The sequence below is a fragment of the Crassostrea angulata genome, chromosome 4 (assembly GCF_025612915.1).
Source record: "Crassostrea angulata isolate pt1a10 chromosome 4, ASM2561291v2, whole genome shotgun sequence".
NCBI classification, from domain to species: Eukaryota; Metazoa; Mollusca; class Bivalvia; order Ostreida; family Ostreidae; genus Magallana; species Magallana angulata.
In genome coordinates, this window is record NC_069114.1 from 42,432,579 (window position 1) to 42,447,013 (window position 14,435).

General features: G+C 35.4%; 1 protein-coding gene across 1 annotated transcript; it reads left to right on the forward strand.

Annotated features, from left to right (window-relative positions):
* Positions 1–3,953: 3,953 nt before the first annotated feature.
* Positions 3,954–5,165, forward strand: LOC128181569 (mu-type opioid receptor-like). The gene has a single exon (XM_052850023.1). The coding sequence runs from the start codon at positions 3,984–3,986 to the stop codon at positions 5,085–5,087; it is 1,104 nt and encodes a 367-aa protein (XP_052705983.1). The 5' UTR covers positions 3,954–3,983; the 3' UTR covers positions 5,088–5,165.
* The last annotated feature ends 9,270 nt before the right edge of the window (positions 5,166–14,435 follow it).

Genomic DNA, 14,435 nt, shown 5'->3' on the forward strand with positions numbered 1-14,435 from the left:
AATACCAATTCATTTGCCAGTAAGAAGACAGGCTCAGACATATCAAAACCGAAAATTAATTTTTCTCATTGCGCAGATGATCATTATATTTAAAATGAATATGATTTTATTTATTTAATCATCACAGATAGATTATTATTTCATAATTACACAACATTCATAAAGAAAATCCATTTGAATTCAAGAAACAAACAAGTTTTTTGGGGAACTATTTTTTCGTGCGGAAGGTTTTTTAGACGAAAATGACAGAAACAAGCAATTTTATGAATTTTCAATATACTTTTCTTTTTATTATACTTTATTCGTTATTCACATTTTTAACATTTGATAGGTTTGTAACATATTTTGTTATACTTTCATGTTAAATACTGAAATCTGATTGGTTAAGACGCAGTTAATAATATTTACTATTACCCTCAGCGTTAGCAACGCACTTGGCAACGGGTAACATTAAAAAATGTTACATGCGCGAAAATTATGCGCGTACGGTTCGCTGTAGAATTCACGTTATTCCTATATAAAAGCAGTAAAATTTTCTTAAAAATTTTAAAAAAGACATTCAGTATAACAAAATAAATAGTGCCTGTTTGGGAGGATAACAGTTGAAATTGACACCCCTCGAAAACCATTGTCTACCTCCGCTTCGCGTCGGTTGACAATGGTTTTCTCGGGGTGTCAATTTCAACTGTTACCCTCCCAAACAGGCACTATTTATATATTATAGGTTCTGTGTGACATGTACAAAATCAAATCTTGAGAATGTGATAGCCGTTTAGCATAAAATCATGCATATATATAGAACATGTCTGAATTTTTTTAAGCCAAATTTTGCGAGAATTTTACCTTTGAAGCCCTATATCTAAAATTTGACATCACTGACCCCCATGTTATATTATGTCAAAATGATACTGAATACATATTTAGGCAAACTGGATTAATCTTATAAAATTCTTGATATTCAAGAAGTTTTCATTTCAAATCAAATTGTAACTATTATAGAAATTGTCTATTTTAAGTGCAAAAAGGTCACAAAAAATTAATGCAGCTTTGTACAACTTTTTTTCGTAATCCCTCTATTCAGTGTGACTATTGTGCATAATTAAAACCAATAATTGAAGAAATAAGTTTGCTTAATCAAAAATACTGACAACAAATCCTAATCAGGATGAAATTGCATTTTAGGTGCAAAAAGGTCAAATTAAATGGACCATAACTCAGAGGGATGGATACTGATCCCCCATTATCTTTGTATTTTTTAAGTTTGTTTTGTCTACAGATTTCAATGATATACTTCTCAAGAAAATCTTGATACAACAACATTGAGGAGTGGGATACCTTAAATTATTTTAAACCCCCCCCCCCCCCCAAAAAAAAAAAATAATAACGAGTATTTACATCCTATGAATCTCAGCATAATTTCGACTCGGAAATGCCAGACTCTAGAATATTAAACAAAAATGAACTTTTAACAAACGAGACCCTCCCTCGGACCACCCTTCGAAAGGGTTTTTTAATTTGTGTCTAATCAGATATAAATCCGTGTAAGCAGTGTGGTCCGTGTAGTATGAAATATTCACGTATTCTTGATTTAACAATTGCTCATCAAAATTTGTCAGAAAACCAATACTCGGACACGGACCCTTATTAACAACATAAAAGGCTTTTTATACACCTTTAATAATGTCGATAAAACAATAAATATTTACATCTACCAAGTATGATTCTTTTTATTTTTTACGTAAACTTTAGTTAATTCTTTGCTCTATAGAAACAGCAAGACTGAAATCTACACGCCCTGTTTATCGATTGGTCGAAACTTACAGCGACCTAGGCAAAACCATGGACTGCACGAAATAATGATGATGATGTCGGACTCAAATTCCCATAAGAGACGATTTGGCTGTTACTTAATTCGTTTGGGTTAAAGAAAGATGTAAATATAAAAACTAAAATGCTTTCTTTAGTGATTCACGCGGGTTACAGGCACGTAGCATCGTTTTTGAAAGTGGGGGGGGGGGGGGGGGGGCAGACTCATCCAAAAAATTTTGACAAGCAAAAAAAAAAAAAAAAGGGAATTAGGACTTTCCCAAAATCTTCAAATCCTAATCCGGGGGGGGGGGGGGGGGGGGGGTTGGTGTAGTATTTAACTTCAATTTCAATCCTAATTTCCTTATTTTCGTATTAATTTTTTATATCCTCCAAAAAAAGTCGGGGGGCCAACTCCATAATAATTCAATTTTTTATAGGCAAATTTTAAAAAATTTGTTGCTGCGAGAAAAAGTGGACAGCCCCCCCCCCCCCCCCCCCCCCCCGATGCTACGTGCCTGGGTTATGAAGGTAGCGATCATTGCAGTAAAGCACTTTATTGTTTACATGAATTAAAATTACTATGAAAAATAGTGGTATTTTAACAATGTTGACGTATAAGGGTAGCTTGTTACGTGTTGTTTGTAACTTTAATGACGCATGTTCATCTGAAAATTGAAAAACAGGAGGAGAGTAACATCATATGGATAACAAAAATGTATCTTATGTTTGTTACAGCCATTTTAAGAAGACTTTTGACTTTCGTAGGATGTATATAACTATCTGTTTCTTGCATTAAAACAAGCTGAAAATGACGCTCGTTTCTGAGTGAAATATACACAGATTGCATAGTCTTAGCTCTAAAGCCAGACAGATCTTGCTGATTTCAAAGAGCCAGGGTTGAAAGGCCAGCAATGAAATAAAAAGACCTACTTCACAATGCTGTTTGACACAATTGCCCAAAGTCCAAGCTCTTGTTAAAATCGTTCTAACTATAAACATGTTGTTTAGCCCAATTATTTTTTCTGATTCCTTATAAAGAATTTGAAACCAAAGTAACTACATGTATGAATTCTAACGAAATATTCTTAAGAAAATCTTGAAAATTTGATTTGGGAAAAACTCCTATAGGATATATAGAATTTCTTTTCTTGAACTAGATGATGTCCAGTTGGAAATAACATTTTCAATAGGATATTACCAAGATTTTAAGGAGTTTACACATCAATTGATAAGCTTCTGCACTACGTTTTAAGTTTTTTCTTCCGCTAGAGTGAACACAAAGTCCACATTCTCTGATTTGAAACGCCCGCTCTACCGCTTTATGTTTTAATACACAACCGAGACTATTTGTATTGCCGACGACATGAAAAGTGCCCATATGATAAAGTTGAAAAATTATTTCCGACGAGAGAAAAAATTTATATAGACAATATCCGTAGAAAAATGAATGTACATGTGAATTCCTCCCGTTGAAAAAAGCAATCTTAGATTTTCTGGTCTGTGTATTCTCGTTAAAAAAAATCGTCAAAAAGTGACGGAATCAGTTACATGTACCTTGGACTGACTATAGCATAGTTTTACCTGTCAACGTTTTACTTCCTAGAAAATACTTTATTCCACGTATGAAAATTTCTTTTGATAATTATTTCCGGATGTGGTCAAGAATATTTTAAATAGTTTGTGTTGTTGAATGCATTCAGATTACTTTTATATATGAAGATAGAAGGTCTGCGGACTGTTTTGATTTTTTACTAAAGTCTCGTATTCTTGGATGATTATCGCACGATAGGCAACATCTTCTTTCCCTATGATGTCTCCAATATCATAGCTGCTAATTTGAGATAGATCGACCATATGTACCACTAAATATACCTATTGTCATCGACAAGCAGTCCGATTCAGATCAAACATAAATGCCTCAGTTGCAGCATCGAATGAAAAAAGCAGGAACCATTTATAGATTTTTTTGTGTGATATACAGACATCTATAGATTGTCCAATTATCTCAACCATCCCCCCTTCCAAAGTAAATTGATTTGATACCAAATGCAGTGAATTTGTATATTGACGCAGATGATTGTCAGATAATTATCAGGTTGGCGACCAATGATAGCGAAGAGTTCCATTTATAAGTCGCAACAAGTCTCGTCTGATTCACACAGTGCTCCAGTACTATGAACACCACCCGACCAGTAGCGGGTTCTCATGGCTCCGTCTATGAAGAACCCGACCAGACAAGTCTGACGACACGTCTGGTAATTTTACCCTTCATCTTTGTCGTTGGGTTTTTCGGAAACACACTTTCTGCCTCACTTTTCTTGGGAAAGACTCTGCGGACGAAGTCTTGCAGTATCTACCTCGCCACCAAGACAATCTCAGACAACGGCTTTCTCCTCTCACTGTTCGTGGCATGGCTGGATTTCGTGGACGTCCGTATCTTCCATACACAAGTCGTGTGCCATGTGGCGATATTCATATCGTATGTCTGCGGGTTTGTATCGGTCTGGTCTGTCGTTATGGTGACCGTTGATAACTATATCAGAATATGCCGTCCATCAGAGGTGTCGTCACTCTGCACCCCATACATTGCCTGGAGACTGACAGTCTTTGGGGTGGTGTTCGCTTGTATGCTGTACAACTTCCCTCTCTGGACATTGGACGTCAGCACATCCAATCCACATCAGCAGACGTTCTGTCAGACACTGCCAAAATTTGAGAGATTCGAAGTCGTGATGACGTATTTAGACACAGTCTTGACCCTCGTTTTGCCACTCTTCATCATCATCACCCTCGTCTGCGTCATCGCTGTAAAATTGGTAGACGTGTCCAAACGAAAGGATCGTCTTCGAAAAAGTTCCTCATACGCCAGTGTAAATTCAACAGTCAACGGCTCACAAAACGGACTGGCCTTGCCATATTCACAAGTTACCAAGATGTTACTGTCCGTGTCGTTAATCTTCGTCTGCCTCCATACCCCGAGTCACGCCATCAGAATGAAAGTAACGCTCGAGAACCTCCTGGGACAGACGATCGTGTCGTCAGAAACAGACCGAATGCTCAATCATTTCTTTTTAGTCTTGTATTACTTGAACTTCGCTGTTTACTTCTTTATTTTTGTGAGTTGTGGACGCAATTTTAGAAATGTTCTCAAAAAGAAAGTAAAACAAATCTGTGACAGGCATAATAACGTTACTAGCACTTCAAACGTTGTCAGAAATAGAATGTGGAGCGAAGATCGGGACTTGGAAACTACCAAAGATACACTAGATGTTGACTAGTTGGTTTGGAAAACTTTATAATAAACTTGTACATATCTTTTTTAATTTCTTTTTGGAATAAAAAAAATCAATTTAGAACTGATCTACTTTTTTTTCAATAACACTTGATAAAAGTCGCAGTGAGCATAACATTTACGCAATGTTTATGTAATCTTTGATATTTAAAGGTTGATCCAAACTATCATTCCTTTCAAAATATATAGAACTCAGTCATCAAGAGTACCTTTGCTTATCCTTCATTGCGTCATACAATTCACACAAGAAATAATTATATACATGAACTGTTAATTGATATCGACGATAAAGGCATACTCTAAAACCTGGCCTGGCCTGGCCTGGCTTGGCGCCATTGGCCTGGCCTGGCCTCAAAGTTGGCCTGGCCTCACTTTTGGCCTCAAAATTGGCCTGGCCCCAAACTTTGGCCTGGCCTCAAAAATTGGCCTGGCCTCAAATTTGGCCTCTTCAAAAAATTTTGGCCTCAAATTTTATAATTTCTTTTGTTCTCAATTTCTTAGATTTAGATGACTTTTTTTAACTTTAAAGATAATTCAAAGAATGCCCAGTAAATATATTATACTTCCATGTTAAATACTGAAATCATATTGGTTAAAGACGCAATTGGTAATCCTTTCTATTACCCTCAGTGTTAGCAACACACTTGGCAACGTGTAACACAATGGATTGTTACATGCGCGTAAATTATGCGTGTACGGTTCGCCATTGAAATCACTTCATTTATATATATTTACATCTACCAAGAATTATTCCATCTATTTCTTACGGACAACTTATAGACAATTCATAGCTCTATAGAAACAGCCAGACTGAAATCTACACGCCCCGTTTATCGATTGGTCGAAATCTACAGCGGCTGAAACCAGTGGCATCGGAAGCAAATTGAAAGTGTGTGGGGGGGGGGGGGGGGCTAGACTAATCCTCCGAAATCTTGACAAGCAAAAAAAAAACGAATTCCCAAAATCCTGAAAATCCTAATCCGGGGGGGGGGGGGGGGGGGGGACTGTTTATGTTTTACACATATGACGTATTCTGTCTGCAACTTACATAACACGTGAAATGTATAACACTCTGTTAATGCATTTTCATGTTTAATTTGTGTTTTGAGTTTATGCACCATATTCTCCGTTTTGTGTCTGTGCTAAACAAATCTTTCAAAAGCTTAGAATTTTTTCATTATGGTAGATACCTGTAACCTTTTTGCTAGCGCTCTCGAGTAGGGGATTCTGGGAATACTGTACTACTGTAGATAAATTGTACCATTTGAATTTCGTTTTATCATCTTCACATGAAGTTTTGTGTGTTATTGTAAATGGTAAAAAGTAACAGTAGCTTAGGTTTTATAATGCGAAGTTATTTTCAATATTATGATAAATAGCTGGCTTTATCTTAAATTTCTTCAAGCTCGGAAAACAACTTCGGATATGTTTTTCGAGCTTGCCGGAAAGGCCCGAGAAGATACGATTGCTACAAAACAGTACTAATGGTTCTTGAAAATGTTCACCTCGAAATTGAAATTACAGTAGATACATAATGAATAAGGCATATGCTATTGCCGATGTGAAGCCCATTCTAGATTCACAGTTCTATATTGAGACCGAACTCCAGCACAATTCCAGTACACCACTTAATTAATCGATTCAGAAATAGAAACCAATGTTTTAGAAATCTGCTTCTGTGTTTTATGATGGCTACAGCGCTAGCTCACCAATCTTTTTAAAAGATAAGCTTGTATTACTATACTTTGGTTTGTTTCTTGCAATGTACACTTACAGAGATTTACCCATCAGTTGACTCACCATGTCATTATCATCGTAGTCATGCAGAAAGAAGCATTCGTTTGATTGCTGTCCGTGAATGGGCTAATCCTTGCTATAGTACATGAAGTATATTAGGTAGTTTTGCCAAAATAGCCAAATTATATATGCTAGCGTCATTTTCACACTTTATAACCGTAGTACTTGTTAAGAGGGGTCTTTTTTTTTTACCATTTTGTTGTTGACTGTGCCATATCTGATACACTTCGATTAGGTACCACAGAGTACCAGACTATCAGCGTTAGCTAACGTGTTGACATGCTTATGTCTACAATTAGAAGTGTTTATTACGTCTATAACAATAGATCAATCATCACAGCGTGTTTTACATAGGTAACAGTGCAATAGTTCAAGCTTTTCTGTACAAATCACATTTCTCTGTTGTTAAAAACTATAGAAAACAACGACGATATTTTACTGGAGATCTGAAAATAAATTGCTAATTCAATTTAATTTGAATGAACAAATAAATGAAACAGTAATGCACCCACTTGTTCATTTTCAACGAAATGAAAATAACTTCATTTTGCAAAGAAAAATATTTTGTCCTTTTAGAATCCATGTAGCACCATCTTTCTTTGGTGCGAGTGTGTAGGTTTTCACGGGTTGATGCTGAAAAGGAGTGGAAGCTAACGTTAATTAATATATAGACTACTTAGAATACTTAGACATTGTTTATCATTTATTAGTGATACTTGTTTACATTTTATCATATTAAACCACTCCGTAATATGTCATACAAGAATATTTATTTATTCAATATTTTACTTCAAAATAGAAAAAGATCAGCCACATCAGGCCAGTTTGTTTTTACGTAGACACACGCTTTCGCGCACCTGGTTTTGATTTCACATACCGAATATGGACTTCCGATTAATATTTTGATAAGAACTAATATTGTTTATGATCATGCTCATGTACACATGTTTTAGTGACTTTAGCTTGTACAAAATGTGTCCGTTGTCTGTCGTCGTCAAGTATAATATTAGGTGGTGATCCGGATTGAAGTCGCGATCGAGGAGAGTCAGCCGCTGAATGTATTCATACGCACCAGATTTGGTGATTGGGTTTTCTGTGTTATGCGTAAATATCAATCAAATCAATTAATGCAATTAAATAGGGGGCGAAAGTAAATGTCGATATATCGAGTTACATCTGTAGTTAAAAGAGAATAAAAAAAAAATAAAATAAAAAACAAGAAAAGAATAAAACAAAACAAGGACAAAAACCTTTAAAACTGTTAAAGAGAGAGTGATAAGTGGTGAATAAGACTACCATTGTTCTTCTCAAAAACCGTTCGGCCAGAAAAGCCTGAAATAATTGATAAAATCCTTAAAAATTCTTTGGAAATCGTTCAGTCAGAAAAGCTGAGACTTGTCTGATAGCACATATTGTGAAGATTTAAGGTTGTTGAATCATAACTAAAGGGGTGAAAACAGTCGGGGCGGGGGGGGGGGGGTTGGGTGTTTAATTGGAACAGAGGGAAATCTTCTCACAAATACATAAACAACAAATGAGGCTTGATATTTGACATAAAAATGTGTGGATGAAAGTTTTACTTTGACTTCTTGTTTTAAAGTTACACAAAATATACTAAAAGTAATAATGGTATTGGTTTTATTTCAAAAAAGAGATCGGGGTCATTCAATGTATATAAAATTTTATACGAAGGGTCAGCACAGTTCTTTACACAAAAATTAAAGTAAATTTGTTCTTCTGAAAAAGGAGGATCCATGTGCGCTCTGAATTGGAGGCAAAGTTAAGTATGAAGAAGATTCAATCATATCAAACCACGATCAACTACAGAGGGTTCGCGTATAATCACCTTCCCAGTAACAGTGTGTGGGTTTTCTCAAATAAAGTCTGGTGCCTGTAATGGAATCAACTTAATTAAACGATAATAATATGCAACAAAATTGTTGAGTGAAAGCCTAATATTTAATGTTATGAAAGCATAGAATGCTTACATGTATAGTGTGAATCATTAAAGTGATACACGTTAACATCTTAGTGTTTCGCCTGCCTTGTAATGTGTATTACAGATTGGTATACATAGGTGCATTGATTTATGAAATATACTTGTCTTAATTAAAAACCATCCACTGAAGGATAGCAAATTATTACTCACGTCTGACAAAACTTTAAGGTAGAGTAATGCTTTCACTCATCCAGTTTTAATTTTATATACCTACTATAAGCTTCCGATCCTGCACATATCGAGGTAGTTACAAGAGAGGGAATTCAAAAGAAAAAATAAAACAATAGAAAACAAAACATAACAAACCAAGGACAAAAACCTTTCTTGCAACAGAACATTATGAACATTTAGAATAAGAAATATTGTCTTCGTCATTATGGATATCCTAGAACAAAGCTCTATATAAAGATATATAGTAAACTTTTCAAATACTGGTATGTGAAAAAAAAACAAAAACATTTGTACTTTTTCACTCAATGATGGCTGCAAAAGTCTCTAGCACTATGTCTTCTCAGATTAAACAAGGCAGATTATATCACCAAGTCATTAACAAGAGACAATTTGACCATAACTATTATCACAATGTTCAAAATATTCTAAATGTTCACAATGTTCTGTTGCAAGAAAGACAACACTGGTATATATACTAGCACATATCGAGTTAGCTGCAGGTCTGTAGCTCCCGGTCAGAAAAAATTCGAATGGACGACCTAATCTTTTTCAGACCGGGAGCTACAGACCTACACCTAATATCGAGTTAGTTACAAGAAAATAAATTGACCAAAACAACCACAAACAAACAAACAACAACAACAACAACAAATACTGGTACCAAAATACATAAACCTTTAAAACTGTTAGAGGGAAGGGAATTAGTGGTGGGCAATACTCCCAGTACTCCGAGTTCTACATGACAGGACTATGTAAATTTTAAGCTTTTTTGTAAAGCATTGCAATTGATTGATTACATTTTAGTAAAATGGTTCTAACTTAAAAGATATTGAAATATATACATGTATGAAGCAGACGAAAACGTAAATATAAACAATAAAGTACTTTCTTTGATGATTCATGCGGGATATGAAGGTAGCGATCATTGCACAAAAAAAAAATATATTTATCCCACATGAACCACCAAAGAAAGCATTTTATTTAAATAAAGATATACAAGTTTTATTATAATCCTAGGTGACGACATCTCTGAAAATTGATTAAGTATTCATGAGCCAGTTTTGGTCAAAAGAAGAACAAGAGGCCCAGGGGCCACATCGCTCACCTGAGCAACAATAACTTGACCTGATCAAATTAGCACTACTGCAGTACAGTATCAAATACAAAATATCTTGACAACTTAGTAGAGTACTAGATCTTTCTAAAAAAAAAAATAAAAATCTACCAATTTTTATCCACATATTTTTATGAAAAATATCAAGCCCCTTTTGTTGTTGTACCTGTAAGAAGATTTTTCTCTATTCCTATATAACCACCCCCCCCCCCCACTTAGTGGCCCCACTTTTTTCTATGGAATCAAACATTAATCTGCAAAACCCGTGATTTCACACAAGTTACTGCTTTTTGGACTGAAAACTTTCCCAGCAGAATATTATTAAAGATTTTCTCTATATATTCCTATGTAAAATTGCAACCCCCCCCCCACTGTGGCCCTGCCCTACACCCGGGGACTGTGATTTAAACAAACCCGTACCTACACTATCAGAGAATGCTTCCATACAAGTTTAAGCTTTTCTGACCAAATAGTTTTTAGAAGAAGACTTTTAAAGATTGTCTCTATATTCCCATGTAAAACTTAACCCCTCCCCATTGTGGCCCAACCCTATCCCTGGGGACCATGATTTGAACAAACTTGAATCTACACTACCGATAACTCCACAAAAGTTTAAGCTTTTCTGGTCTAATAGTTTTTAGAAGAAGATTTTTAACGATTTTCTCTACATTCTTATGTTAAAATCCATTCCCCCACTGTCGCCCCACCCTACTCCCGGGAACCATGATTTGAACAAACTTGAATCTACATTACTTGAGGATTCTTCCATACAAGTTACAGCTTTTCTGGCCTAATAGTTTTTGAGGAGAAGGTTTATGAAAAATACCAACAAATTTTCAATAATTCGAAACTATCTCCCCTTTAAAGAAGGTGTGGTCCTTCATTTGAATAAAATTGAATCCCCTTCACCCAGTGATGCTTTATGCCAAGTTTAGTTGAAATCTGCCCAGTGGTTCTGGAGAAGAAGATGAAAATGTGAAACGTTTTCAACAACGACATCTCCAACGACAACACTAACGACAACGACGACAGACAACGGACAAATTTTGATTAGAAAAGCTCACTTGAGCTTTCAGCTCAGGTGAGCTAAACAAAACACGTCCATGCAGACAATAATGTTGCACGAATGTCTCTTATTGCCTTGACGTTTGGCCTTTGACCAGAGCTGTCTCGTAAAAAAACCGTGTCGTTATTCAAACTGCATTCATTTTTATTCCCACAATCATACACCTAGAAATTATGTCACTAGATAAAAATGAAGTCTTGTCTTTATAATTTTTATTCAAGGTCGCTTCACATCTTTTAGCATAGGTACTCTGTAGGTAGAGTAAAAGACAAATTAAACTTGTTGGAATACAAATAGGTTCCGGACAAGAAACAATGCATGGACGAACGTAATTTAGGGCGCTCACAAAGCAGGGCACTAGTTACGATTATAACTGCCCAGGTTAGCTATGAGGCCTTTACATATGCCTCTTTTGAAAACTTGCAAACAGGTCGGTAACAATATGAGAACCAAAGAAATTACACTTATTTTAAACATCCTTAATGTTATTTATTTGAGTGTAATATTATGTTGTGACTTTGACTATGCCATCATGTTTTTGCGACTCTTATGCTTTGTGCTCTTCAATGAATGACCAATAAGAACTATTCATTAAGGAGAGGGTCTTTCCTATATTAACAATATTATCGTAATGATTTAGGAACGCATTTATTTAAGGAATAGTTGAACATTTAAGTGATACTTTTTTTTGTTAAATAATTGCAGATCTACGGTAAGATTTGAGCGATCTGTTTACAGTTCTTCAATTTTGTCCGACGTGGTCATTTTTTCTGGCCCAATGTGAATGGCCTTTATGGCAGTGACTTTTAATTTCAGTCTACAGTCAGGATTATATGACGAAACGCCACCTTGAATGATTAACGATTTCTGACTCAGTATTAAATTATTAAACATTGTAGGATTTGAGCTTCTCCTTATTGATACCGGTAAACCTTCTCTACCTGTCTCATTTAGCAAACAAAAGCAACGAAGCACTCCCCAGACTAATATCAGACAATATCCAGTGGTTCATTATCATCAATGTAGGCAGATGAGGAACTGTACAGGCATAGCATCGTTTTTGAAAGGGGGAATACTCATCCAAAGCAAAAATAATTAAAAGAAAAAAAAAAGGAAAAGCAAACTTTCCAAAATCTTCAAAATCCTAATCCGGGGGAGGGGAGGGGAGGGGAGGGGAGGGGAGGGGGGAGTAGCGTAGTATATCTATAACTCCATTTTTTTTTACATACTCTCAAAAAATGGGGGGGGGGGGCAACTCCATTATAATTCAATTTTTTATATGTAAAATTAAGAAAATTTGTTGCTGCGAGAAATAGTGGGGGGGGGGGGGGGGCGATGCTACGTGCCTGCTGTACAACGGACTGAACGGTACAGTTGGTCAAATTTGAATTGGAGATGAATTAATTTATTTGTTTATTCAGTGGTACATCGTCATTTTCTTAAAGTTCTATTTTTGGAATGCAAAGCATTGTGCGAAATGTCAATAAAAGCACTATTTAAATCATTCTGTGTGATTACGTATGTCTTCCACTAATTACGCATCGTCAGAAAAGCTTTGCATGTTCATATCAGAGGCGGATCCAGCAATTTTGAAAAGGGGGGGGGGGTTCCAATTGATGAAAATCAATACGTGCAAAATACATTATTTGTCAATAAACAAGGTCTTTTGAACGTTTTCCGTGCGTAAATTTAATGAACATTTATCTCATCAATATCTATTTCACATATATTTTAATATCAGAGTGCTCTGCATTATTGAGCGTTTTGGTTTAGGTAAGGAAGATTTGCATAATTTCAAGCCTTAAAAAAATTCCAAGTCTCCAGCAATGAGAACGTGCGTCTATGCTATGCTTAATAGAAAGAAACACTAAGAAACCAAAAATAATTCAGACTTATTACGACATAAAAATGAATTTTTGGTAAAAAAAATTTATGTCTTTGATGTTTAAATTCTGAACTATTTATTGACTTTGATTTCTATCGGTTGCCTTCTTAAATAAAGGTCTAAATGATAGGATATGACAAAAATGGGGATAGTTTATCTGCTGAATAGATGGAACATGTGAAATACAATTGTACAAGCAATAGTCGTCCCAGGGAACTTGATGTGACCTCTGTATAATGGGTGCACCACATCACCCGGCACTAGTACAGATGCGAACTTATTCAGGAAAGTTTTGAAAAGTTGTGCATTTTCATAATGGTTTATATATAAACCCCTTACACGGTATTTTGTAACATAATTTCCGATTCTTGGAAACAAAACAGAAAAGGGCTTTCTTTTGTGTTTCATGTGGGTATGAAGGTACGGTATAGCTAGCATTCCAGAAAAATAGCATAACTTGCATAAAATTAACTATAATCGCTTTTTTAAAGAAATATAGAGTAGACAATACATTGTAGATGTTATTATAAATCTGTGTTTTAGCGACACTGCTTAGTTCATTTTTTAAAAATTTTCGACATGTTTACTCACAGATGTGAGCACCGGATGCTGGTGGGGATTATCTTTTCCGATAAAAAAATCGTTAGGGTTTTTCATATAAGAAAAACATGTACATGTAAATTACGGTGCGTTGTAAAAAAAATTTTTAATTAGCAATTTTAAAAGCATTTATTTGAAATAATTACAGTATTTATGTTATAAATGAGGACAATTGCCTTTAAATAGGCATTACAAGTTTTCAAAAAAAAATTATATGTCCCAGAGAAAGGGGGGTTCCGACCCCCGGACCCCCCCCCCCCCTCTGGATCTGCCAATACATATGAAATGGATAATAATTGTCTGTTCTCATACACACACTCCCTGCTCAATTCCATAATATATCGGGTAAATAAGGAACATTCCTTGGGTTGGGTTTCTCTTTTTTACTATGTGAATGGTGTGCTGTTAATATGAAGTATCAAAATGTAAGAAGCGATGAAATGTTTTACAAAATCCTATATATTGCTACTTAATTTTTTATATATAGTGCCCCCCCCCCCCATATATATATTTAAAAAAACCCAGATCGAGTGGATCAGGCCTGATGTTTAAGTTATATAGGACGTTAAATCTATATATATATAAATATGACTAAAACTATTGTGAGTCAATCCTACCCATTCCCTTTCATGAAAAAAAAGGGGATGAGTTTTGTTTTAGGTGGATTTTTGTGAACAAAATGAATTCCATGCAAGAAACTAT

Bases quoted from the DNA above. Each gene is read 5' to 3' on its own strand.
- LOC128181569 (XM_052850023.1), top strand. From the start codon at position 3,984: ATGAACACCACCCGACCAGTAGCGGGTTCTCATGGCTCCGTCTATGAA.